The sequence below is a fragment of the Mus caroli genome, unplaced genomic scaffold (assembly GCF_978045245.1).
Source record: "Mus caroli unplaced genomic scaffold, Mus_caroli_1 scaffold_15, whole genome shotgun sequence".
Lineage (NCBI taxonomy): Eukaryota > Metazoa > Chordata > Mammalia > Rodentia > Muridae > Mus > Mus caroli.
In genome coordinates, this window is record NW_028227270.1 from 60495831 (window position 1) to 60522690 (window position 26860).

Below are 26860 nucleotides of genomic sequence, written 5' to 3' on the forward strand. Positions count from 1 at the left end.
TCTCAGTATCCAGTAAGCAAGTCACACTTAGAGGCATGCTGTTCACTGTGTACATTTGTGAGTCACAGCACTGCCTAGACATTGGGTGAGGTGGTGGCTTAACACCATGTACAAATGAGTATATTTTCACCCACACACTCTAAGCAGGAAAGAGAATAGACGGTTGTTGACAGTGTTCTTGTCTGCAGAGAACTGGGAAGGGTTTCATTGTTAGCCCTTATTTAAAACCTTTCTATCAGGGACCATAGTAACAGCCCACAGATCCACAGATGAGAGTCAACCACAAGTCTTCTCGATGCAATAGTCCATGGCTATAATCAAAGCTACCTAAAAGGCTGAAGCAGGAAGGACACTTTACCAGGAGAATAAAGACCAGCCTAGCCAACATAGTATGACCTTGTCTTGAACACAATACTAAATCACCTCTAAATTTTGACCCTTTATATTGCTGGATGTGATTTGGTCCATGGATAAGTACCTTTTACTAGACTGTTAAGACACTGTCTGGATGCCTTTAAGTTGTGTATGCTATGGTCTTCAGAACACTTTATATACTGTACTGGCTTGTAGGATAAGCCTAGGAGAACTGGATAATCGTAGCTGAGGAACACTAGAGAGTAGCTGTCACTGCTCATCTGCTCAGGGTGCTGGTGAGGGCAGCTCTGTGGTGCCTTCCTCTCAGCACTCTGGTGCTTTGAGTGATTTATTAAATCGAGTCTGCCAGGCAAATTGTCTCAACTTCTAAGACTGAAAGTTTTATGTGCTCTGTTCTCACCCTACACTCCCCACCCCCCAGGGCTTTTGAGGCAGAGACTCACTATTGTAGTCAAAGCCAGCCTAGAATTTGCTGCATAGTCCTAGCTGACCTCAAACTCAGTATCTCCTGCCGCCTTTGGGGTCACATGCATGTGCTGTCATGCCCAGCTTCTCATTTATTTTCTAAGGAGCTTTATAGAGAGAATTTATGCAATGCTCGAGTGTTTATGGATGACTTGGCTCTGGGTACCCCAGCCTGAGTCAGCTGAACCCCAGCCTTGTTCTTCTAAGTAGCTTGGGACTTAACCCCAACATTCGCCTTGATTTTCCTTTATAAGGAGACAAGATTTAAAGAATTAAAATGCTGATATGTTAGCACTCAGTTGACATGCTCCTCAGGGTCAGGTTGGCACTATTTCAGTAGGAGTATAATTATCGATCATCTCACTTAGCTCAAACAGTTGCCTCCTTTAAGCTAGGGAACTAGACAGTATAGATACAAGTTAACATAGTTTCACCAAAATTGTTCTTACATACTATATTTGTGTTTACACACTGCATGAAACAGATCTTCTGGTACCCTCCTCCTCCTCCAGCATAGTTGTCCTCTGCCTCCTCCCCCACCCCCCAGGTGCATCCCTTTGTCTAGTAGCAATTGTCAAGTTCCTGACCAACATGTCTCAAAACTGTTTAAGAGTTGTGGCTAGAGCCAGATGGTGGTGTCACACGCCTTTAATCCCAGCACTTGAGAGGCAGAGGCAGGTAGATTTCTGAGTCTGATGCCAGCCTGGTCTTCAAAGTTGAATTCCAGGACAGCCAGGGCTATACAGAGAAACCCTACCTCAAAAAAAAAAAAAAAAAAGAGTTGTGGCCTTAAAGAGATAGCTCAGGGAGGCTGGAGAGATGACGCAGAGGTTAAGAGCACTAGCTGCTCTTGCAGAGGTCCTGAGTTCAATTCCCAGCAACTGCATAGTGGCTCATAACCATCTATAATGAGATCTGTTGCCCTCTTCTGGCCTGCAGGGATATATGCAGGCAGGATGCTATATACGTAATAAATAAGATAAATCTAAAAAAAGAAAAATACAGCATGGCTTCTTTAAAAAGAATATTAAAAGAGAGAGAGCTCAGTTAGCAGCGTGCATGCACAAGGACCTGAGTTCTGGTCCTAGGATACACATAAAAAGCAAAGCAGTGTAGGAGATTCTTTTAATCCCAGTGCTGGAAGCAGAGATAGGCAGATCTATCCCTGAAGCTCGAAAACAGCTAGCTTAGCCTGACCAAGCCAGTGAGAGACCCTGCCTCAAAAAACCAAAATGGGTTGCTCTTGAGGAATGGACTCAGAGGTTAGCTCTTTCCAGATATGTGTACACCCATGCACACACATGCATGTGCACATACACACACACAAGCTTCAGAGTGGCAGTTCTGTCTGTCAGCCTGACTGTACACCTGGGAGCTAAGCTTAGGGATCAGCAACCTTAGGAAAAAGTCCTGGTCTAGAAGCCTGGCTACTTCCTAGGCAGCACTCATAACTAGTGTCAGCGGTTGGCATCTGAGAACAGAAGGGGTCAGAGTAGAGCAAGTGCTTCGTGGTGCTAAGTAATGTCTCTGTGCCCAGAGTTCTGCCCTTCCCTATCATTCCTTCAGTGGACTGTGTAGAATTCCATCATGTATCAGAAAATATTTCTTAAAACATTTTAGAAAAAGACTGTTGCTTTAACTTAAAGTAGGAACAAAAGTGTTCCTCTCTTTCTGTAGGTTTGTGTAAGTCAGATTATGTGTCTGCACACTCTTCACCTAGCCCTTTGAGACCAGTTGCTCAGGTAAACGCCAGCCCAAACCTGACAGAGGAGCCCCTCCATCCTCTTCACCCTCACAGCCTTTGGGAGTGCTTGCAGCTGTGTGCTGGGCCCTCCCGGCTGGCCTCTGGTGCTTGCTCCTTCTGTGTCCCACATACTGTGTGGGAAGGCTTGTTGGACCCTGGTAGTAGGGGCTTGGTGGATGGCTCCTGCATTCATGTCTGTCTTTCCAACTAACTTGGGCCAACCTCGTGCCTAACCCCAGCTCTTCTTGGATGCGGTCTGAGGCTGTTTCTTTCTGTTACTTTATCTTCAGTTTTTGTAAACCAGTCTATTTCATTTTTTAGGCAGTGCTTTTACATGAAGACAAAAAGAAACAAAAAACAACCATATTTTTGAGTCCCCAGTCAGGTATGTGGTTTTAAAGGATCAGATATGTGTTGTTTTCTTCTCTGAATATTTTACCACATGCCTTTGAGATGCTTCCTTTCCTATGTGGTTCTGACAGGGATATCAGAACTTCTCAAGGGAACTTTAAACAAACAAAAACCCCCCTTGCCTTGCTTCCACCTTGCATCCTTGTCTGATTGTTCAGTGGGTAAGTGCAGCCTGTATAGTTTCTGATTCCCTGGAGGACTGCCTCACTTGAAGAAGAGTTGCTACCCTTAGCCATGGAAGCCTGTCTTGCACATTTGGAACTGCTGTGGATTTGTCTTTGCTGTGCCCTCACGGTTTCTCCTTGTGAATGTTAGCTGCCATGCTCCAGAGTAAGGAAAGAAAGTTATAACCTGAACCCTCCACTCTGCACCCAGACAACTGTTTCATTTATCTCTTCAGTAAATATCTGCTGAGACTGTCTCTAACTGCAGGGCACCAGCCCCAGCACTGAACATTTCTCGGTGAGCAGCAAAGCTCCTACTCTACATTCTTGTCAGGAGTAGACAACAGAGAGAAGCAAGCAACAAAGGATAGCCATATGGTGACAGATGCTTTAAGCAGGAAAAGCACAGAGGATGCTGAGGATGCAGTATCCTTTCTAATAAAATAGCATCCTGAGGCAGCTGAATCACAGGAGATGAGGATCAGGCTGAAGGCAGGTAGACCTTTAACTGTCGGCATGGAGGAGCAGTGAGAGGTGAACTTGGGAGTAGGTGAGTCTAGCTTCTTGAAGCTACAGCTGTGATGGAGGGATGGTGCTCTTTGAAGTAGTAAATGGCTAGGACAGGAACACTGACACCACTCAAGTATTTACCAAGGTAGTTGCGTAGAGACAATAGTAATGTGTGGGTGGAAAATGCCACGGAGGACAACCATACACATCTGTGTTCTGAAGACAACACCAACAAAATTAATGCATTGGGTTGTGACATGGATACACGGTAAGGATCAAATGACACGACAAGGCTTTGTCTAAGAACCAGAAAAATAAAGGAAATTTCTGAGGAGAAATGGGAGTTAGTGGTGAACTGAAGGTAGCTGGAGTTCTGGTCTAGAGAAGGCCAGTGTCCAGTTGAGTATATGAGTGTATTAGTTAGGGTTCTCTAGAGTCACAGAACATATGGAATGTCTCTGTATATTGAGGGAATTTATTGTGATGACTTTCAGTCTGTAGTCCAACTACCCCAACAACGGTCAGCTGTGAATGGAAGTCCAAGGATCTAGTAGTTGCTCAGTCCCACGAGGCTAGTTGTTTCAGCTGGTCTTCTGTATAAGATGGAATCCTGAAGAGACAGGTTCCAACAGATGTGCTGGAAAGAAAGTGCAAGCAGGTGAAGAAGAGTGAACCTTCCTTCCAATGTCCTTATGTAGGTCTCCAGCAGAAGGTGTGGCCCAGATTAAAGATGTGTGCCACCACGCCTGGATCTGGGACTTGTTTTTTATCCCAGGCTAACCTTAAACTCAAAGATCTCCTTGCCTCCGTCTCCTGGGATTAAAGGCATGTACTGCCTTTCCTGGGCCTAACCTTTTCATGGCCACTGTGCCTCAAGATCTCCATGCTGAGATCCAGGTCAGAAATTTGTGTCTTCCAGCCTCAAGATCTGGATCACAGGTAAGCCCTCCAATTCTGGTTTGTAGTTCATTCCAGATATAGTCAAGCTGACAACCGAAAATAGCCATTACAATGAGCCTGCTGGCATTTAACTGGTCCAGGCTGCAGAAGAGTGTAATATTGTTATTGTGGCCATTGCATTTCAAACCCCTATACTCAGGAAGATCTTCTAGCAAATAAAAGCACATGGAAGAAAGGGATGCATGTGGACCATGGAAATCAAAAAACAAAGATTGTCAAAGAAGGAGCAGAAAGCACCAGAGTTGAGCTCAGAGTACACGTAAAGGAAGTGCTTGGCTAGGTGCTCCTTGGAGCTCTGTGTGGAAACTGAGTTCAGCACCAGGCTTAGCATCTGAGCTCAGTGAAGCCTTTGCAGAGAACCTAGGCTTTGGGAGCTAGGTTCAGAATACCAAGAAAAGGAATGGGAGCCTGCTTAGCCTGGGCTGTGGTGTGAAGGGCAGAGCTCCCTTCTGCCATATCTCAGGCCTATGGAGGGTTGCTCAAGAGAACATGGTGTAATACCAGGGTAAGAAGGTCTTTTGCTAGTATTTCAAGTCTTCTTCTGACTCTCAAAAAAAGAGGTAAAAGTGACTTTTTCAGCAATATCATAGGAAAGAACAAAACTGTAAGACAATGTAAACAGAGTCCTTCCTGGGACAGCCTAAGTAGCTTTGCTTAATCAGCCAGCCCTGGTCTCTCTTTACCTCTTTTAAATGAGGCTAACAATGGGCAGTTAAGCCCAGAGAGCATGAGCAATCGTCCCTTTTAAGTTCTTGTGTCATTTATTAAAAATTAACTGGGAGGTCTTTTTATGTGCATGAATGTTTTGCCTGTGTGTGCCTATGTGTACTTCATGTGTGCATGGTGCCTGTGGAGGTCAGAAGAGGTTGTTGAATGCCCTAGAATTGGAGTTACACATGCTTGTAGGCCACTGTGTGGGCCATAAGTACCAAACCTGGTCTTAACTGCTGAGCCGTCCCCAACACAGAAAAGTGAGATTTCTAGTGACAGCACTTACAGAACTTTTACTACAGCAGTGTCACGGAGTGGGTGTGTCATAACATGTAGAACACAGATTAGACATCCATTGTGGATTTAGGGAATGCCATCCTAATATTAGGGAAAGTACTGACTTGTTAATGCTGACTTTGGTAGAGCAAGAAGTCTTCACCTGCCCCTCAGGATACGCTGTCTCTCTGGCCTTTCTCCCTCTTCTGTGAAGCAAGGACACTGACCACTCTGGGAAAGTTGAGGAAGCTTTGGGCTATTATTTCTACTATGAATGCAGTTCATGGGGGGAAAAATAGTGGAATTGTTAATGTGTTTGACTCCTTAAGTTTTTTTCAGCACCAAAAGGCATGACCTTAAGTATTTGCGATTGTTTTAGTTTTCTTTAATGAGGAAGGGAAACACTGAAATAATGAGAACTTTTTTTTTTAAGCTAGGGTCTCATGTGGCCCTGGATGCCCCATGTAATGCTTCATATATGGTGGGCAGCCACTCTGCTGTCTACGTGACATTCCCAGCCCTGGTGTCGTATCTGTTTACATAAAATTTAAAGTACTTGGGAATTGTGTTGGTTTGCAGAATAAGGGCATGTGACTTGAAGGAAACAGAACTCTCCAAATCTTAACTGCACTTAGACATTGTACGTGACAGACAAGCAGGAAGAGGTTTAAGGGAACAGGAGCTCCAGTACCGCTCAGCACGAGCCGTAACCGTTCTCCATGGAGCGCACCATTTCACAATCAGAGTGCTGTTGGATACCCTCCAAGCCCAGTAGACAGAGTGAAAGGGGAATGGTGCCCCACAGTTAAGCTGGTCGTGGGTGGGGAAGAGAGGTGGGCTATATCACATAACCACACTGACTTTCAGATGACCCTAGCTTTCTGGGAGTGTGTGAGCCACAGACAGCACCAGTCAGTGGCTTCATTTTCCCTGTAGATCTGGGAGTTTGAAGATCTAAGATGTACATGTTAGCATGCTGTTTTGAGCAACTTTGACCTTAAGCAGATATTCCCAAAACATTTCACACAGGAAAGTACTGATGTTCCCGATGTCAGGCACGTGAAGGAACAGGGAGTGTGAACAGTTTATTGCATGTTTCTGGTTTCCACTCCATGGGTTGGGGGCGCCCCTTGCCCTGCACACACCTCAGCTCTCTCGGCTCTGAGCTGCCTGCTGAGGAGCTGCGTGCAAACACTTGAGCAGCTGTGTGAGTGTGAGTGCAGAAAAGGTTCCTGGTCCCCACACTGTCCCAAGTCCACACAGAGCAGCACTGCTGGGCTTAAGAGGTTACACATCTTTAAAGTTGAGTTTTACTATAATTTTTCAAGTTTTAAAAAAGTGGAAAAAATGTAGATGTTATAGACCAAGAAATGCCATGGCCAGCTAACATATACTTAGATATAAAGAAGTTATTAGTTATTCATCTCAGTAAAAATAAAAATCCTACAACTAAAACTTACTAACTTAAATTTATTATGGGGAAATTTTATTACAAACTGTATTCTGCTTTCTACAAGAAAAAAATTATAGATTGCTAAGATTTGTTCTTGCCAATAAAATAGCTCAGAAAGTAAGTTAGTGACAGCTGTCACATGTTAACACACACACACTGTGTCCAAACACATATACGCATTCACAAACATGAAACTATTTCATACACACAGTCATATGGCAGGAAAATGGTTTGGTAGTGGTGTGATTTTTTTGTTGTTGTTGTTATTGTTGTTGTTTTAATAGGCCTTAAAGTTCTAGTCCGTGATAAAGTTATATAAATATACATAAATGGGGCAGATAACTACCAATCTTTTAGAATGTCTCTAAATTTTAAAATGTCAGGCCATTTGATTGAAATGAAATAAAGAGAAAGCTTGTGTGGTGGGCATTGCTAAAGCTGCTGCTTTGGGAAAGTTGTGTCCATGCTTTTGAAAATGTGGACAACTGCTCCGCTTTGACTTCTTTTACTTACATTTAATTCTGCACTTCATTTGGAAATGACAAGAGTGACAGTTTAAGAAGGGAGCTAGCTTCCTTCTCCCCCTCAGAAGTTAGGGGTACTAGCCAGGTGTGGTGGTCATGGCATAGTATTTAATCCCCACACTCAGAAGCAGGCAAATCTCTATCAATTCTAGGCTAGCCTGGGCTACATAATGAATTTTAAGCCATCCAAGGCCTCACAATGAGATTCTGCTTTTAAAACCTGTAGCTGGCATGGTACCAGTTACTAAACCCTTTGCATTCCTTCCATTGGTTTGATTAGAGCCTTCATTGTACAGTCGTAGTCACATGGGCTCTCATTCCCTCTTGTGTGTGCTCAGACTCCAGAACATGTTTTAAGCTGTGGATGGCTTCACTACTAATTAAGTACAGAGAATTTTATTTTCTCCTTGTACATCCATAAGGTATTACTAGACTTCTAAAGGGTAATGGTATGAGGTACTAATTTTTGGCCAGTGATCTCTTTGCAATCTGTGAGCTACAAACAAAAAGGATATCCTATGTAAAGAACTTTCAAAATGTTTCTTCCAGCCTCAGGGCTGTACCTTACCAGCACTGAGGAAGCGGTGCCTAAGCACTGCCCAGCGCCTCTGATGGCTGTGCACTTGTTTATACCTAGCCTAACTGCTCGACTCAGGACAAATGCCCTTTGTGGTGGGACACGTGTCTATCAGTAACTGACAATAAGTATTGTGTGACTTTGCTCAAACACCGTTCTTTTCATTTATGTTGGATTTTGTTTTCCCTCCTAGGTAGCCTTTCCAGTAAATATATGACTCAGGGGAGAGCCTCAGTGAAGAGGACCCAGCAGGAATCATGAGGGAAGGAACTGCAGCACTGGAAATGCCACTCAGGTGTCCATGGCCACTTGGGAAATTAGGTTCATGGCACAGGACACAGTGACACAGATCAGGCTTCAACGTAACAGTTGAGGGGCATCGTAATTTTTTAAATTTTAATGAAATTGTTAATAAGGAAAAGAAAAATTTTAATATAGTCTAACTATACCACCAATCTCCAGAGATTTGAAGATTTTAATAGAAAGTCAACTTAAAAGAAAAATATAACTGAGGGCCAGTATTCAATGACTACAGCGTCATGGATTTTAGTTCTTTCAAAGCACTCTAAAAATAGTGTGCTGCTCACCAGAGGAGTTAGCCCTCTTTTCCCTACACATCCCCTTTTTGATTTCCAAGAGGGGATTCTCTCTGTTGTTACTGGATCGTGGTATGGACGCACATCAAGGACATGTGGACTATACTGCTGTACATAGGGTCTACAAGCATTCTTCATGGCTCTTTGTAGAAATGATAGCATGGAATGCAAGCACCTGTCAGTGTGGGCCTCGGTGGACGACCACAGCACCGCTGACACATCTCTGAGGGCTTCCTTCTCTAAGTAATTGACAGAACTGTTGTGCTCATAAAAATGAAGTCATAAAAATAAGTAGTCCTTTTTTGCTGGTTTAAAAAAGAAAAATTAAAGGAGAAAAGGACAGAATAAAAGTGCTTTTTACTTTTTATGATACACAGAAATTAGGGTGGAGAGCTTTTACAAACCTCTGAAGATCAAAGAGGCTGCTGTCTCTGCCAATCACAAGTTTGATTGGCAACCTTCTGGTCTGACTGGAGCCCTCTCTAAACTGTTAATGAACTTCACAAGCCTTTCTGAAATAGTACAGAGTCAGAACTACGCCGGTTTATTTATCATTTTGAAATAAAATCGAACTTTGAACATGTAATTTTATCCACATTATTTTCTTATGAAAGAGTCATTAGAAATTCAACCAAAGCTCTGACAGTACAGATCTCCTTAATAGGGTGCCCAATGCTGTTCCCCTTTGATAGCTGTGCACTGGGTCTAGGGTGTGCGAGCAGGAGACTGGGGGGCAGAGAGAGAGCTTGCTAAGGACATTGGTACAACGAGGGAGGCTCAGGAGAGGCTTATATGTGTGAACTAGACTGGTCATAGTCTAGTTATGTGGAAGAGTCATGTCAAAATGGAAATCATTAAGAAATTGGAAATCATGGTAAAAAAATAAAAATGGTGACCATCAAACCCATGGGTTGTGCAACCGGGGCCTCCCTGCTGCGTGACTGCTCAGCTGCCTTCCTGCTTGCTTTCCTCCTGCCTCTGGCTGTGAAGTGACAGCACTGCTTTCTGGCTGGGACAGGGCCAAGCCTACTGAAAATTAGTGTTGTTTATCCCTCTGCTGCCACGCCTACTGAAAAAGCCCTTAGTGTTGTTTATCCCTCTGCCCCTAGAATGGAGAAGAAATGCGCGGCCAGACCAACCTTTGGTAGTTATTTTCTACTTGGATGCTTTGCCGGTTGTTGAGGGAGGGGAGTGTACTTACCCCTAAAATTAAACAGAATTGTCATGTTTTCTTCTAGCCTTAAAAAGGTTTCCTACATTTTGATTCTGCCCAGCAGCCTGGCGTTTTTGATGGCTTATACTGATACCATTAGACAAGTGAGGCACGCTTCTCAGAGGATAAGATAGCAGGCTCTCAGCCATGGCCAAGTCAAAGCTTCCTCTGCAAGCAATCACAGAGGCAGGGCCGATGCCCTGTTCTGTTTTAAAACAGCGGAAACTCAGAATCCAGTTTTTACAGCAGGAGTTCTGAACACCCGATCCTCACCTTTTAACAGTCACTTGCTCACTGTGAACTGCTTTGGCAAGCTTCCTGGTAAAAGATGTGTTTTCAGTGTACAGAGAAACCCTGTCTTGAAAAACCAAAAAAAAAAAAAAAAAAAAAATTCAGTCTATTTTTTTTTTGCTTCAAAGGTGGCTTCTATCTTAAGGAGAGGATATCTTCCCAAGTGGAACAAAATCCTTGCAAGTGAGAGATCAATGACCGAGTGGGGTTCACAGTGTTCAGACATTAAAAATAGAGTTGAAAACATGGTGTACCCACTCTTTGTAAAGCTATGAAGAAAGGGTCAGAACATTTTCTTAGCTCCTGGGTAGGTTGAGGCAGAATGTAGAATGTCTGTCTTACTCTGTCAATGTTCCAGCATGGCAAAGTCCCCATTTCGGTCGGGAAACTGCCCCTTCTAGTCATAGACCAGTGAGATCGCACTGGGAAAGAAAACACTTGTTCTTTCAGTCTAGACCTGAGGCCGAATCCATTTCCCTACCTAGGCCTTCCTGGAACCATAAGGGGGCGATCAGGGCTAGCAAACCCCTCAGTACTCCCCACGCCCACCGAGTTCCCGCACGGGGCCAGCTGCTGCTCCGAGATAAAGGAGCTCCCGTTCTTACGTCATCACGGGCCGCGAAGGAAGCCGAGGCGTGGTGACAGGCACACAGCTAATCAAATGGGACCCGCTAGCAGGAAAGGCTAGCCAAACGTGCACGGGGCCCGGGATCGGGAATCAAGAACCGGTGCTAACGTAGCGCCCAGGGCGCTCGCTCTCAGAGGCTCGGATAGAGCCACCATGCCCGTGCTTCCATGGGAGGCTGGTAGCTACGTAACGTGCTCAGTTTTCTTGACACAAACTGCTACACAAGAGTGACATTTCAATAACTGGAAACCTGTCGTATGGTGTCTACCCGCTTGCTTTACTGTCGAAGCAGTTCCAGGATCACAGAACCGTGTCCCCACTTCCGGGGGTCTGTCGTTAGTGTACGCCATACGGAAGGAGCCATCCCACTTCCGGTAGCGCAGTGACCGCGAAGCCCGCAAGGTCACAGGTCACCTCCCGTGCCTCGTCAGAGATGACGGCCAATCGGCCCGGCCCGTCAATCACCCGGACTGTCCAATGGTGGAGCGGGGCGGGCGACTGGGGGCGGGGCCTGTGGCGCCTGCGCAGGAGCTTGTGGCGTCAAAGTGCCCGCCGTGTCCATGGAGAGAAGCTGAGTCCCCACGCTCCAGCCGGAGGCTGCGGGTGCCGCGACGTGGACATGTCGGCGTCGTTGGTCCGCGCCACCGTGCGGGCTGTGAGCAAGAGAAAACTGCAGCCCACGCGGGCGGCGCTCACACTGGTGAGTCACCTCGGCGTCCGCGGGGAGGTGGCGGCGGCAGCGGCGGCCCGGGGTGCAGAGCAAACCTGGACGCGGACTAGGGTCTCCCGGCGGGCCGCGCGCGGAGCTCGATGGGGCGGACGGGCTGTGGGCGCTGCCACCGGGCGGCCCGGGCGGAGGACGGCAGTTTGCCGCCGAGGTCACGGCGTTCCGGGAGAAAGGTCACGCAGGGAACGCCGCGGCTCCGCATAACCTCCCAGGAGGCGTCAGCCCCAGAGGATCGGGACAGCGTGAGACCCGGATTCATTCGGTCCAGACGCCACCGCGGAATCCGCTCCACCCAGAGTCCTAAGAGGGGCTCTTGCCAATAGTTAGTTGAAGCAAAATAGAAGGGAGTCGTGAACAAATGAGATAATCTGTTTATAGGATAGGTCATTGTTTGGCCCTTCAGTTTGCCCCAATAATCACACTGCATTCTGTGTTGCTTTTCCCTCCGGGGCCAGCTAGTTTTTGTCTCCGCAGGTATGTCATGGATTCTAGGATTGTGCAAACTATGTTCATCTTACTGAGAATAGAGTAGAATCCTCATACAAATAATAAATTCCAGAAAAGTCGAACACAGGACAGGTGGCGGTTGTTATTGTCGTTGTTTGCTTGCTTGCTTAGGTTTTTTGTTTTTTGTTTTTTTTTTTAAATCACCATTTGACCTATTACGTGTTACTTGGGAAATTTCGACCCGCCCCTTCTCCCCCCCTCCACCTCCCCACTCCCCGCCCCCGTTTCTACCTCTTAAGCATACATTGTCATGACCCGCAGTTTTTCATGACAAGAAATAATTGAGTTGCCTGGGTCGCACCCTCCGTAGGCCATTCCTTCCAGGAGTAACATCTCATTTGCACAGTCCTGGCCTGTGTTGTGCTTTGTAATCTTCTGTTTCGTTATGTATAGCAGATCTCAATTCACACCCTCTGCTGCGAAGCCTAACTCAGCTGTAGAGTCTGTGGTGTTAGGCTTGATCCTAGAATCACCTTTCCCTGATTTTCATAGGCACAGCTGTTGGCAGGCGTCGTGGTTCGTACTTGTTTTTCAAGTGTCTGGTAAACATTTTGAACCCCAGCACATAGCAAATGCAAAAGCAACGAGGTGACCAAAGGCCTCAAGTGTGAGAGAGAGATAACTAGTAAACAAGAGTGATATGAGTTAGGTATTGCTTGGCCAGTACATCAGCCTGACAGCAGGGAGTCTGACATTCTGCAACATCTACTAGAAGTCAGGCATGGCCAGGAAAGGCGTGACATAAAACACAGACACCAGCTATCTGTTAGCTGATGCCAGGCGTGGACAGAATGGAGGGCTGGCACATTGGGCTGTGTGTATTTTTAGTCAGGGTTTTCTAGAACTTATGGGTAGTCACTATATAGTAAAGGAATTTGTTACAATGACTTAAACAGTCGTAGTCCAACTCCTCAACAACGGTCAGCTGTGAATGGCAAGTCCAAGGATCGAGTAGTTGCTCAGTCCCACAAGACTAGTTGTTTCAGCTGGTCTTCTGTAGAAGTAGGTGCCAACAGATGTGCTGGCTAGTAAGTGCAAGCAAGGCAAAAGTGAATTTTCTTCCTCCCAGTGTCCTCCTGTAGGTCTCTAACAGAAGGTGTGGCCCAGGTTAAAAGTGTGTACCACCTTGAACTCAAGAGATGATCTTGCCTTAGTCTCCTGGGATTGAAGGTATGTACTGCCTTGCCTGGGCCTAGGCTTTTCTTGGCCACTGTGCCTCAAGATCTCCATGCCAAGATCCAGGTCAGAAACTTTTATCTTCCAACCTCAAGCTCTGGATTGCAGGGGAGGCCTCCAGCTTTGGATTGTAGTTCATTCCAGATAGAGTCATGTTGACAACCAGGAATAGCCATTACACTGTGGTGTAGACTGGTAAGATCTGCAAACCCAGAATGGCTCCAGCTCACCACATCCAAAAACAATGGGCTCCTTCCCACCCCCATATATCTAGAGTTGAATTTGCAGGCACCAGAGTCAAACGTGACTGAAGACTTTGAAAGCTGCCTCCTGGTTGATGGGCAGCTTTGTTTCCATCATTGTACAGGACAGAGGTAGTCAACTTTCATGATGAGAGGCTCATCCTCACAAAGCTCCGCTTGGGAGCGAGCGGTGGGGCCTAGCTAGCATGCATGTTGTGTGCACTGAGAACCTAGTTCACTCTGTATGCACTGTAGTGTATACTGTAGTATACAATGTACTGTAGAAGACTCTGGACGCTTAGCTCCCCAGCGCAGCCTGGTAGAGAGGGGCTCAGGGTGTGTATAAGGACATGTTACTTCACTGGAGTAGGGCCAGAAGATCTTTGGAACAGCAACTAGCACGTGCCTCTGGTTTAGAAACATAACCAGGAAAACGTGCAAGTTACAACCAGGTTTCTAGTCCGGTGGTAGAAGCCGCTTTAGGGTCTGGCGTGAGAAGAGAGTGGGGTATTGTGTGTTCATTGTAAAGAGAGATTTTTTGTTTTGTGTTACAGTTGTTAACTCTTTGGTCATTAATTTAGTAGCCCTTGCAAATATTTAATTGCGCCTTAACCACAGAGTTGTAAGATTAATAGCTATAACAAACACGGGCCAGGGGGAGGAGCCTGTGTGGGGGCGAGGGCTAAACTGGCAGAGAATGAGCTGTGAAGCTCAGGGCCTGAGTTTCCTCTCCAGTTCCCAGATAACAACAACAAAAAAGCTAAAGTTGGGGGGTGGGGCGGGGGTGGTGCACACTTGTGATCCCAGTGCTGGGGTGGGGGCAGGCCATCAGCCACCCTACTGGCCCAGCCCCAGGCCATGTGAGCAGTTCTGAAACATTTGCTCCTGAAGTGCATTTCCCAGCATTCTGACCCCCCCCCCAAAAAAAAGCAGCCTTGGAATAATTGTTTGGTTTGCATGTTTAATATTTAAAATGTATTTATTTTGTATGTGTGGTCATGCGTGCCTTAGTGATTGTGTGATCAGAGGACAACTCTGGGTGTCACTTCCCTCCTTTCCTCGTGTGGGTCCCAAGTTCCTTTACCTGACAAAGTACCTCACCAGCCCTTTGAAAAAAATTTTTTAAAACATCTTCAATATGTTCTCACTTTAAGCAGCCGTGTTCCTATGGTAGTTTACACAGGAGCGGATTAAAAGGCATTATTAGATTTTACAGGATTTCAGTAATCTGAATTCTGAGCCCTTACTTGTTGGTAGATTTCTTGGGAAGGTTCAGGTTGAGCTGGTCTGGGAATGCAGACATAGTAGAAAGCTGCCAGACTTGCAGTGGTATTCAGGGAAGACCTCCCCACTGCCAGGGTCTGAAGCAAGGGGGTGCTTACCATCTTTCTAGTACCAAGTTCAGCTCTATACCGTGAACAGAAAGGGCAGTCCCATCAGGAGCTCTGTCCGACCCATGCAGTTCTTTTGACTAATCCGAGCAGTCCCTTAGCTGAACAATGGCAGCTCACACAAGCTGAAGGGTCAAGTACTAGGACCAGCTTGGGATGCACAGTCTGTCTCCAAAACAAGGTGGAAATACAGCAGTCCCTTGGCCACTTTAAACAGTCTGTCCGTCCCTCCCTCCCCCTCTCCCCCTTTTTAGTTGAGAGCTCCTTAGTAACAGCTCCTCAGGGAGGAACACAAAGGGAAGACAGTTTTGGTCACTTGACAGCAGCTTGCAGACATTCAGGTCCTTTTAATACTTTTCCTTGTGTGCCTTTTCCTGTGTACAGGATGTGAATGTTAGTGTCCATGTCAGTGGAGATGGCCTGCATAGCTTACTTTTGTTCCGTGTTGAAATTGTTTTGAGACAAACTAGCTGTGTATATCAGGCTGACCTCAAATTCATGATCCTCCTGCCTCAGCTTCCCAATAGCCAGAATTACAGGCAGCCACTGTCTAAATGTTTTCTGAGACTTGAGAAAAGAAAAAAAAAAAAAAAAAAAACACACCAAAGTAGGCAACTTAAGAAAAGCTTATGGGGATAAAACTCACACCCAGTTATTGAGAAGACTCCTGTGTTCTCATCAGACAGTGCAGTGAGTTTCATTTTCTCCTCTTACCCATGCATTCTACCCAGGCTCCACGGCAGAGTCTAGCTCCAACAGTCATGGTTCCCTAAGCTGTGCCTTCTAAGCTTTTTATTTTTGGTTATTTTGTTTCTATGTCTATGAGTGTCTTGCTTGTGTATATGTAGCTTGAGTGTCTGGCGACCCCACGTCCCAGGGGTTGGAAGAGGTTGTTGGATTCTCTGAAGTTACAGATGGTAGTGAGCCACCACATGGGTGCTGGGAGCCAAACCCAGAGAGCAGCCCGTGCTGTAAGCTGCAGCAGCCTATGCAGCCTCCCTTGTAAGACTGCTCGGGAGTCTGTTCTCTGGACGGAGAATAGATCTATTTCCTCAGCACTCTCCCAGGAAAGGTGATGGACACCTGGAAACAGGAAGGGAAGTGCTTATGGCAGTCGCTTGGAAGGACAGTAAATAAGCACATTTTAAAATGTTCTAGTTTTCCTTGACAAACCTTTATTTTCACTAAAATTACTCTTTTCTTTTTTAATTACGTTTGGGTAATTTTAAGATCTATTAGGATATGCATACTTAATCCCTTCCCAAATAAGTTCACCTTTAAAAGCTAATTCTTTTCTGAGACTGTATCATAAAGCAACCACTTCAACTGTGAAATGGAACATGGGTCTACTCTCGGGACATGTGATGTCACCAGGTAGCAGTGCCCTGGTTGGTGCAGGCGGCCCTCTGCACCCTTGGCTTCTCCTGAGAAGAGCAGCCCGCCAGTTAAGCTGCTCAGTTAGGAGCAGAGGCAGGGTCTCTCCTTCCTTCTACTCCACTGCAGTTTGTGGAGCTTCACCTCACAGGGTGCTCGAATTCCAGGGACAGGGGTGGAGCAGCACAAGCTCGCCTGTCAGTTTCTCTAACTACCTTGTTTACTTGGCTGTATCTCTATTGATGTAGCCTTTTTTTATGAGAAGAACAGTATGGCATGATGTAATAAAAATCACCCGCATCAGGCCTTTGATCCCAGCACTTGGGAGGCAGAGGCAGGCGGATTTCTGAGTTCGAGGCCAGCCTGGTCTACAGAGTGAGTTCCAGAACAGCCAGGGCTACACAGAGAAGCCCTGTCTCGAAAAAAAACCAAGGGGTGGGGAGAGAGGAAGTCAGCCGAAATTAGTTTGATTTGTGGTCATTAAAAGCTGACTAACAGGAGAGAAGTTCAGAGTCTCATCTTATCTTTCTTATGAGTGTCTCGAGCTCGGCATGCGTATTAGTTTTCTTCTGCAGTTTGTTTTATTTATTTCCCATGTGCACCCGTGTGCTAAGTGCTGGTCACTGCTGCCCCACGCTGATGGTCCACCCCCTCTCTCCACCCCCTCTCCACTGCAGCCTTTCTTCTGCCTGACAAGGCTCACTCTTAGATGTGTTGTTTTTAGAGGTGGTTTATTTTGGGGGTGGGGGGGAATGGGGAATGGCTATTCCTGGTTGTCAACTTGACTATATCTGGAATGAACTACAATCCAGAACTGGAGGGCTCACCTGTAATTCAGATCTTGAGGCTGGAAGACACAAGTTCCTGACCTGGATCTTGGTGTGGAGATCTTGAGGCATAGTGACCATGAAAAGCTTAGGCCCAGGCAAGGAGATCTCTGAGTTCAAGGTCAGTCTGGGACAAACCAAGTCCCAGATCCAGGCATGGTGGTATACATCTTTAATCTGGGCCACACTTTCTATAGTGCCATTCCCTGGGCCTGTCATGGGGTGGGGGTGGGGAATGGGATGGTGAGACAGGGTTTCTCTGTGTAGCACTGGAGGTTACCCTTCCTTTCTTCTGCCCTTCATGCAGTGCCTGCGCACCTCTCTGGTCAGCTGCACTATACTCCAGCCTTGACAGACCAGCCGGCATTGACTTTTATTTTATTTATTTTTTTGCAGTGCTACATGAAACAAAATACACACGTATCATATGTAATAGCTTAAAATAGTGCACTAAACAGCAGCCACTTACTTTACACGTGTGGCGTTGCTTTCTCTTTGTGTGGGGGGTGTATGTGTAAAGGGGTTGCTGTACATGTGCTCATGGATGCATACATGTGGAGGCTGGAGGACATCTCCAGTGTCAGTCATTCTTCAGGCGCTCCCATCTTTCCTTTTGAGGGCTGGACTTCTTGTTGGCATGGAACTTCCCAAGTAGGCCAGCTTATTGGTTTGTTTTATGGAACTTGAACCCAGGTCCTCAGGACTGCAAAGCCACACACACACACACACACACCTTACCGCCTGAGCTGCCTTCCCAGCCTGAGGCACACACAACATCGTGCTTCATGGTTTCAGTGTTGACTCCCTGACTCTTGATTTGGTTCTGGCATTGTCCATCATCTGTCCAAGCTTCAGCTGAGAGAGGGAAGCTGGACTAGGGCTGTGCCTGTGATCTGTCCCCTCAGCACTGGCCTGATGCTCATTAAGCTTGAGCACAGAAATCCTGCCAGCTGGAGTAGCTAATGGACACAAAGGTGCAAGGACACCATTTCCTCCTCGCCATTCCTCTCACCTTCCCTATAGTCACTGCTAGGCTGTACTGTACCTGCTCCTCTCCTGGATTCCAGAATGGTTCCCTGTCTGGCCTGCCTCCCCTGCATTTCAGTATTTGACAAGAACCCTAGGGAAAGGATTACCCATTATCCCAGTGGGAAGCTAGACAGTAGAAAACATGCTCATGAGTGTGCCCATAAGTGGTTCTGGAATGTTTCAGGTCAGAATAGGTCCCAGCGTCCTCTACAAGAAAATGAGACTGGTGGTACTGATCTGTACATCCAGGCGTTTTCTCATGCTAAACACTACTAGGCTAGGGTGAACTGCATTCTAAGAAACCCAGCCAGACCTAGGCCTGTCACTGAGTACAGTGGCCATCCACCCGGATACCCAGGTATGTGTTGACTCACACTGGAAGTCTGATCCCAGAAGCAACCCTCTAGCCACACATTCAGATGAACTGAAGGGGACTGAGCCGATGGAAAAGGTTGGCTTTTCCATTGGTTGGCTGTTAATGGGCATCTTTATCTGGTGGTGTACTTGTTACAGACGGTGCAGTAAATGCACAAACTATAACCTCAGGGACGTGGGGTTCTGTCGGGGTAGATAGCACAGGAGGAGTGTGGTTTTGCTGTGGCTTCCTTTGCTGGGTCCTCTGGAGAGACATGGCTTATTACCGGCTGCTGTAGTGGAAGACCTCTCCAGAAGATGAGTTTGATAAATTGTTTCTTTTTTTTTTTTTCCAGACCCCCTCTGCAGTGAACAAGATAAAACAACTTCTTAAAGACAAACCTGAGCATGTAAGTAACTGTTGAAAGTTAGCAGAGCTAAAATTCTGTTCTGGGGACAAATGTGTTTATTTTGTTGCAAGTATATATGCTTTCATTGATTGAGGTTTGGTTTTGTCCCCGCCTCACTAGGGAGGTGCTCTACAGGGAACTGCACCCAGACTCTTGAATCTTACACAGGCTGCTCATGACCCTAGACAGCCAGACTCTACAGATCAGCCTGAGCTTGTCTGCGTGCTCACTGTGGCTGGTCACTCCTGGCCACCTGTGTGCTTTGGGCTGGCTAAGGATGTTCTGGAGTGACCCTGGCCTCTGCCTGCTGCATGGTAGTGTCACCCTCTCAATTCCTAAGTTGTAAGGACCAAAATCCTCCCCAGGGGACCACTGGCCTGCACAGCACTTGTCCTTGTGTGGGTTTCTCCTGCTTCCATAGACAGTGTCAGTACGTGCTGTGGGTGCACTTTGGTTTTACCCTGATAATTCAGCCTGAAGATCTTCCAGGTCATTATCTAAAGGTCTCACTCTGTCTTAGTTAGGGCTTTACTGCTGTGAACAGACACCATGACCAAGGCAAGTCTTATAAGGACATTTAATTGGGGCTGGCTTACAGGTTCAGAGGTTCAGTCCATTATCATCAAGATGGGAACATGACAGCATCCAGGTAGACATGGTGCTGGAGGAGTTGAAAGTTCTACGTCTTCATCTGAAGACTGCTAGCAGAATACTGACTTCCAGGGAGCTAGGATTAGGGTCTTAAAGCCCACACCCACAGTGATACACCTACTCCAACAAGCCCACACCTCCAAATAGTGCCACTCCCTAGGCCAAGCATATTCAAACTATCACACCCTCCTTCATGGCTGCGCATATCCCTGAGAAGGTTTGATTTGTTCACCTAACCTTGTGTATGAGAGGTATCTGGGTTTTCATGTCTGCCACAGACATCATTTACTGGCTGTTGGAGAAGTGAGCCAGGCCCAGTGTTCTGGACCTGGATGCAGGACTTACTAAATCCACAGAGGATCCATCCTCACATGCAGGGTAGTTGAATTGGGTATGTTAGTCGCTTTGAGCTGTGGCCTATGGGCAGTCATTTGTTAGGCCTAAGGCTGTTTTCTGGGTACTCTTGAACAGCCGGACTGTACTGCTCACAGCTCCATCCTGAAAGTTGTTAAATGCTGACACACATGTCAGCTCACTGACTCTGCTTGTACATAAATTGACCAAGACCACCACCACCCCAGGCTGCCCCCCCAAAAATTCCATGAAATTAGTTGTGCGGGTTTATAAAGGTATATTTGTTCTTGATGGTGTAAAAATGTATAATTTATAGCATTAACAACTCCTTTTCCAAAACTCCCATTACCTAAGCCTGTCCAGATTGTAATTCTAGGTAAATGAGGCTCCTTTGAACTCAAGGGAGATCAGCCTATCTCTCTTTTTCCCTAGTGTTGGGGCTGCAGGTGTGAGCTGCCAAGCCTGGCTTAAAGCTGTCCTTTCAAATCCTGAGGAGCTCTGTTTGCTTTTGCTTTGTGTGTTTCTGGGAGTGAGCATTGAACTTCAGACACACAAGGCCAGCACTCTTTTGTACAATGCCCCTCACCCTGGCAGAACTCTAATGCCCCTGCCTCGTGTTTGCACTTCTGCTTTCTTAAGGACTTCTGTGTACAGAGATAGAAACTTTAAAAAAAAAATGCTTAGTACTTCTGTTCCAGAAATTCACCCAGACAGCTAATTCCCACTTGGAATAAGGAGGTCATCATTCTAGGCTATGCAAGGCAGAGCTCCTCTGTGATGGAGCTCAGGACACAGGCACATCTCTCAGTCTCACAGGGCACTCTCAGGAGTGCCCTGGTGGGCAGGACTTAGGGAAATGGTGACTGACTGTTTGCCTAAAAGAAGAGGCACCAATACTGAGAGCTAGGTAGATATTGTTAGAAAATCATATCAATATGTTGTGCTGGCTAGTTTTATGTCAACTTGACACAAGCTGGAGTCATCTGAGAGGAGGGAGCCTCAGCTGAGAAACTGCCTCCATAACACTGAGCTGTAGGGAAGCCTGTGATTGACAGGGGCTGGGAGGAGGGGCTGCTGTGGGTGGTTTCAGTCCCAAGTTGTGGTCCTCGGTACTATAAAAAGCAGGCTAGGGGCTGGAGAGATGGCTCAGTGGTTAAGAACACTGACTGCTCTTCCGGAGGTCCTAAGTTCAGTTCCCAGCAACCACATGGTGGCTCACAACCATTTGTAAAGGGATCCAATACCCTCTTCTGTCTTCTGGTGTGTGTCTGAAGACAGCCATGGTATAATCATATAAATAAAATAGATAATTCCTTTTAAAAGACAGAAAAGAGAAAACCAAAGAGGCCAAGTAAGCCATGAGGAGCAAAGCAAGCCAGTAAACAGCACCTTTCATGGCCTCTCCTTCAGCCCCTTGCTTCACCCCATCCCCGCCATTCACACACACACACAAAACTACTGAGGTCTTTGACTTCTTGGTATTTTGGAATGTTTTACTGAACTGCCCTAGAAAGAGGCTCCTCGAAAGGCAGGATGGTTGCCAGGTAACAGGATGGACCCCATGCTCACTAACCACAGAAGCCTCCAGAGAACACCTCATAGGAAAAGTGGAGCAGACCCTCTTAAAGGAAGCCCGGGTTTTGAAGACAAAATCTCTGCTATCAAAAGAAAAAGAAAGTGGGTGTGGCAGTGCATACCTTTAACTCCAGCTTTTGGGAGATAGAGGCAGTTGGGTCTCTTGAGTTCAAGGCCAGCTTGGTCTAAAAAGAAAGACAGCTGTGGTGGATGCAAGCCTTTGAGAGGTAGAGCAAGCAAGTCATGAGTTCTGGGCCGGGCCAGGCTGGCTGCCTAGCAAGTTGACACCATTTTTCAGACCTCTATTCAAAACAAAACAAGAAAAAAAGGTAAAAAATAAATAAATAAAAAGAAAAGCCAGGGATGGTAACGCGCTTTGGAGGGTGAGCTAGGTGGGTCATGCATTTCAGAGCAGCCTGAACTGTAAGACAAGCAGCTAGTGTTCGCTGTGCTCACACTACTCCAAGTTATAGTCAGGAAGCAAACTCTCTAAAACTGATAGCTATGAAAAATCAAATGTCAGCAACATAAAGAGGAAAGCGTGTAATACGCTGTAATAAAAACCATGCAGACACACATGCTGCCAGGACTGGAGGACCCGCAAAAGCTGCTCTCCTGGACAACAGTGGCTGTGTGCTGCTTCCTGTGTGCTCTGTGTTGTTTTCAAACTTGTTTCCTGTTACATTTGGTCTTACAGAGGCATTGTGTAACCAGAAACCTGTTGCATACCACCAAGTTTAAGAGGAAAGGAATAGTGGGAATAAATATCAAAGGTTGCTTTTTCCCTTTAAATTTTATTGTATTTATATGTGCAGGTATTTGTATTTGTGTGTGCGCGCGTGTGTGTGTGTTGTATTTGTACGTGTATGTGTGTGTGTGTGTGTGTGCGCACGCACATGCACGCGCACTCTGGAGATCCTCCCTGGGTTCCTGAGCTGGCCCTGTCAGCCCTTTTCTGAGCTAGTGCAGCCCTTTTTCCTGTTCTCGAGACTTTGTCTTGCTCTTTGGCCTCAAGCTTGACAGCATCCTCATCCCTCAGCCTCACAAGCAAGTGCTGGGATTCGAGGTGTGAGTCACCACACTTGACTGCAGCCAAGATTGTCATTAATCCTTTAACCTGTACTGTGAACACTGAGTTTGTATTCTCAATTCTTTTCAGGTGGGTCTGAAAGTTGGCGTGCGAACCAGGGGCTGTAATGGCCTCTCTTACAGCCTGGAGTACACAAAGACAAAAGGAGATTCTGATGAAGAAGTTATTCAAGATGGTGAGCTTTCTTGTCTTCTTGAGATAGGTTCTTTTGTAGCATAGGCTAGCCCTGAACTCCTTATGTGGCCAGGTGTGAGAATGACCTTAATTCCTGCTCTGCCTCCCAGTGATGAGATAGAGGTGTGGACTCCCATGCTCAGCTCTGGTGAGCAGTGCAGCTTTTTGTTTCTCTAATGTTTTCTGGGCACATTGTTCTTATGAAAACTTTTCTTGTACAAACAGATGTAAAGACTGCTTGCTGTCTGCGTGAGGTACCACGTGAGTGGTGCTCATTCGTGCCCGGTCTTGGCGGGCAGGCTTTCTTTGGCATATTGTCTATGTGCAGTCACTGAAATGAGAGAGGGGACTTTTTCTCAGGTCGCATTGAGCCTGGTGCTGGGAGGCTCACGGTCCAGAGAGAATCCGTGGAGAAGTTGGGTTTCTCTCAGCTCTAACCGGTCATCACTGGGAAAGGCTTTGGTTGGTTTTGGTCCCAGTTTTTTTTGTTGTTGTTGTTTTGGTTTTTTGAGACAGTGTCTTTCCTGTATAGCCCGGGCTTGACTCTTGAGTCTCTTTCCACAGCTTCTGAGTGCTAGAATAGCAGGTGCCTCCCAGCTCAGCCTCACAAGCTCTAAAAGGCCATGTTAGTTTGTGAAGTCAGGGCACAGCTTTGGGGAGTTGGTTCTCTCCCTTCACCGTGGGCTCTGAGTGTCAACTCAGGCTTTCAAGGCGCCTTTTACCCCCGAGCCTCTCACCACACACACAGATTTTAAAGCCACAGAACAAAGTGAACCATCCAGCCATTTCTGTTGAAAAGTTTGGCATGTATTGTGAAGTGTGTGTGTGTGTGTGTGTGTGTGTGTGTGTGTGTGTGTGTATGTGTGTATTAGTGCAGGCTGCTCCTGGCGAGGCCAGAGGTGGCGGCTCCCTGGAGCGGGAATGACAGCTGGTTGTGAGCTGCCTGAGCTGGGTGCTGAGAACCAAGCCTGATCCTCTGCAGGAGCAACACCTGCGCCACCCCGGCTGTGCGCTTGAGGACTTTACCAGTTCCTACATTTGACACCAGCCTGTCGTCTTGCAAAACCTGCTGAAGAGTGAGGTGTGGTTTGTTGCCTTTAATGCTGCCACTATTGGTGATAGGGATTGTAAGTTTGCGGTTCAAGATAAGGTCAGGCCAGCTTGGGCTAGCAAGGTCTTGTGTAAGACACAGGGAAGAACACTGCAGTCCTGGAGAAAGGGAGAGCCAGGGGCTTTGTGGTCAGGTCTATGCGTTTGAGCCATGCTGATAGTAGCTTGCAGTCCTTTTTGTGTTAGACAAGCAGGAATTATATTCCTAACTCTACTTCCATCATACTTAAATTATTCAATAAAGGCCTTTTGTAAATTATAAAAAATTGGAGCTGGAAGATCTTGCAGCTCTTCCAGAGGTCTGGGGTTCAGTTCCCATGTGTTCCCATCAATTCCCATCAGTTCAAACATGAGCCTCACTTGTGGTGTGTGTTCATGTGTAAGGCCATCAGCAGACTGGAGCTCTGCAGTCCATGGCTCATTGTTTGGTCTTGGTTTATATGGTCTGGTTAGAAATGCCCCATGAAACAACAGTACTGTGGGTATTTTTAGCTGATGGTGTCAGGCACAGATCTCTCATAAATGTCAGCATTTAAAAGCTCATAGAATTACACATTTTCCTACAGTAAGTAGAAAAAAAAATGAGTAAACTACAGAGATTTGCGGAAATACCATGGAATTCCCACATATCAAAGGGTCTCCACTGTTATGTATAGAGTTGGTTGGATGCAGACTGGACTAACAGGAAGCTATGCACTTCCCCCCAAAAGGAAGTCCAGGGTCACTCATCAGCTGTAGGGTGGCTGACAATGACCACTAGAGACTCTGGACTTCTGGACTGTGATCCCACGCTCTGCACGCTGCGGCCTTTGTGACATGTGTTTCCTTTTCCCCAAGGAGTCCGAGTGTTCATCGAGAAGAAAGCACAGCTGACCCTGTTAGGGACGGAGATGGACTATGTGGAAGACAAACTGTCCAGTGAGTTTGTGTTCAACAACCCCAACATCAAGGGAACCTGTGGCTGCGGTGAGAGCTTCCACGTGTGAGACCTCAGGACTGCAAGCTCCAGGAGAGCTGGCTCTGCCTTGCCGCTTACTGAAGAAATCATGTGATATCACGTGCTCAGACCTGTGGCTGCCTCGTGGGTGAAAATAAAGTGACGCATTTGAAAACCAAGCCAATGTGGGAAGAGTTCCAAAAACAATGTCTGTACTCTCTGTAAGACACAAACTGAGAAAACATGGTGTCTGTACTCTCTAAGACACAACTGAGAGGCCGTAGATTTCCGTGAGTCATTCTGTTCTGTACAGGAAACTCATAGCCTGCCCTTGTGCTGTAGCCTGCTTTGTGCTAGAACCAGCTTCATGGCCATTGCTTTGCTGGGAATTGAGGAATGGGATAACAGGCGTGTACCTACATCACAGCATAGCTTGAGTGTGTCTCCTGTCCCTTTCTCAATCTTTGCCAACCCCCCGATCTCAGGCAGGACAACTGTGGGTAATGGTGTAATGGGACCTCATTTCCCTCACCTTTAGCATGGCCCATTCCATTTTTACCAACAATGTGATGATCACATGCCTCGTTTGCCAGCCCTTCAACAGTTCTGAGTTCTGAGTTCCAGTATCTGAACTTGGGCACCACCGGGCCTGGTTTAGCACATCTCAGTGAGCTTCATGATGGTTCGCTGTAGACCTTTCAGTTAAAAGCGCTTGTGCTAAGCAGCCAGCTTGCTTACTCAGTTCCTGCCCAGCTCTCCCTTCCTCGAGGTCACAGCAGTGCTGTCTGAGACATTCGGTGAGGAGAGTGGCGTTGGCTTCTCGCCTGGCCAGCGCTCTCACCAGAGTTTCTTAATTTATAGAGACTTTGCTAGTTTTCTTTTGAATAGACTCTTGTGTAAACCCTTTCGCGTGAATTGCCATCTTGTTTGTTTAGAACTTTGAAACAGTAGTTACAGAGATCTGCAGCCTGGGATTCCTCTTAGCACCGGCCCTGTGGAGCGGAACATGCCATCCTGACAGTTGCCAGTATGCATATGCTTTCTGGTTCCTAAACGAAGTTGCTAAATTTTTAAAAATATTTTTATCACCAGTTTTTTGAGCCATGGTTTTGCTGTATACTACAGGCCAGCCTTGAACGCACAATCCTCCTGCTTCAACGTTCTGAGGCATGGGCTACCACACCTGGATCCCAAGTTTTTCTTTAAGTGGTCTTGATTGACTTTGGGTTGGACATCTTAAGTAACCTGGGAATTCTTTTGTGGAAGGCTGAGTCTCATGCAGCTGAGTTTAATATTTGTGCTATTTACTAAAGTACCTACCACCAAGATGTACCAACTCGTAGTTTTATATGAATGTTGATGAGTTTGTATCATAAATAGAATTGTTGATACAGCCTTAATTTGTGCAATATTGTATGAAGAGATTGAGTTGTCAATTAAAAACACGCATCTTTATGATCCTAATGGTTCCTTTTCTTGTTGGGGAAGAGGGTTTGAGTAGTTTCTGCTAAAGCCACAGAAAATGCCAATTTTTTGCTGCTGTCTCCAGAAACCTGAGCGCACATTGAAGATGATTCTGTCTTGCTTTGCTACCTGTTTGTGGTAACACACACCATCATGTGTGCATCCCTCCACCTGACACTGTGGTACCCACCACTCCATCCCCCACCTGACACTGTGGTACCCAGCACTCCATCCCTCCAGCCAACACTGGTACCCCACACACAGCGTGCCTCCAGCCAACACTGGTACCCCACACACAGCGTGCCTCCAACCAACACTGGTACCACACACACAGCGTGCCTCCAGCCTGCACTGGTACCACACACACAGCGTGCCTCCAGCCAACACTGGTACCACATACACAGCGTGCCTCCAGCCTGCACTGGTACCACACACACAGCGTGCCTCCAGCCAACACTGGTACCACATACACAGCGTGCCTCCAGCCTGCACTGGTACCACACACACAGCGTGCCTCCAGCCAACACTGGTACTACATACACAGCGTGCCTCCAGCCTGCACTGGTACCA

General features: G+C 46.6%; 2 protein-coding genes across 4 annotated transcripts in view; both read left to right on the forward strand.

The window, feature by feature from the left end:
* Tut7 (terminal uridylyl transferase 7) overlaps nt 1-9673 on the forward strand; it is a 51720-nt gene extending 42047 nt beyond the window's left edge. The window contains exons 27-29 of one of the 3 annotated variants that reach the window (XM_029468616.2): nt 2518-2582; nt 2906-2969; nt 8364-9673. In XM_029468616.2, coding sequence (XP_029324476.1) covers nt 2518-2582; nt 2906-2969; nt 8364-8431 — 197 coding nt within the window. In that variant the 3' untranslated portion in view covers nt 8432-9673. The remainder of the gene's footprint in view (nt 1-2517; nt 2583-2905; nt 2970-8363) is intronic. The other 2 variants (XM_029468617.2, XM_021181015.3) reach the window with 2 other exon arrangements.
* A 1643-nt stretch (nt 9674-11316) lies between these two features.
* Isca1 (iron-sulfur cluster assembly 1) lies at nt 11317-26290 on the forward strand. Its single transcript, XM_021181018.3, has 4 exons — nt 11317-11598; nt 18882-18935; nt 22675-22780; nt 24727-26290. The coding sequence occupies exons 1-4, from the start codon at nt 11332-11334 to the stop codon at nt 24873-24875; spliced, it is 576 nt and encodes a 191-aa protein (XP_021036677.2). The 5' UTR covers nt 11317-11331; the 3' UTR covers nt 24876-26290.
* Nucleotides 26291-26860: the final 570 nt, after the last annotated feature.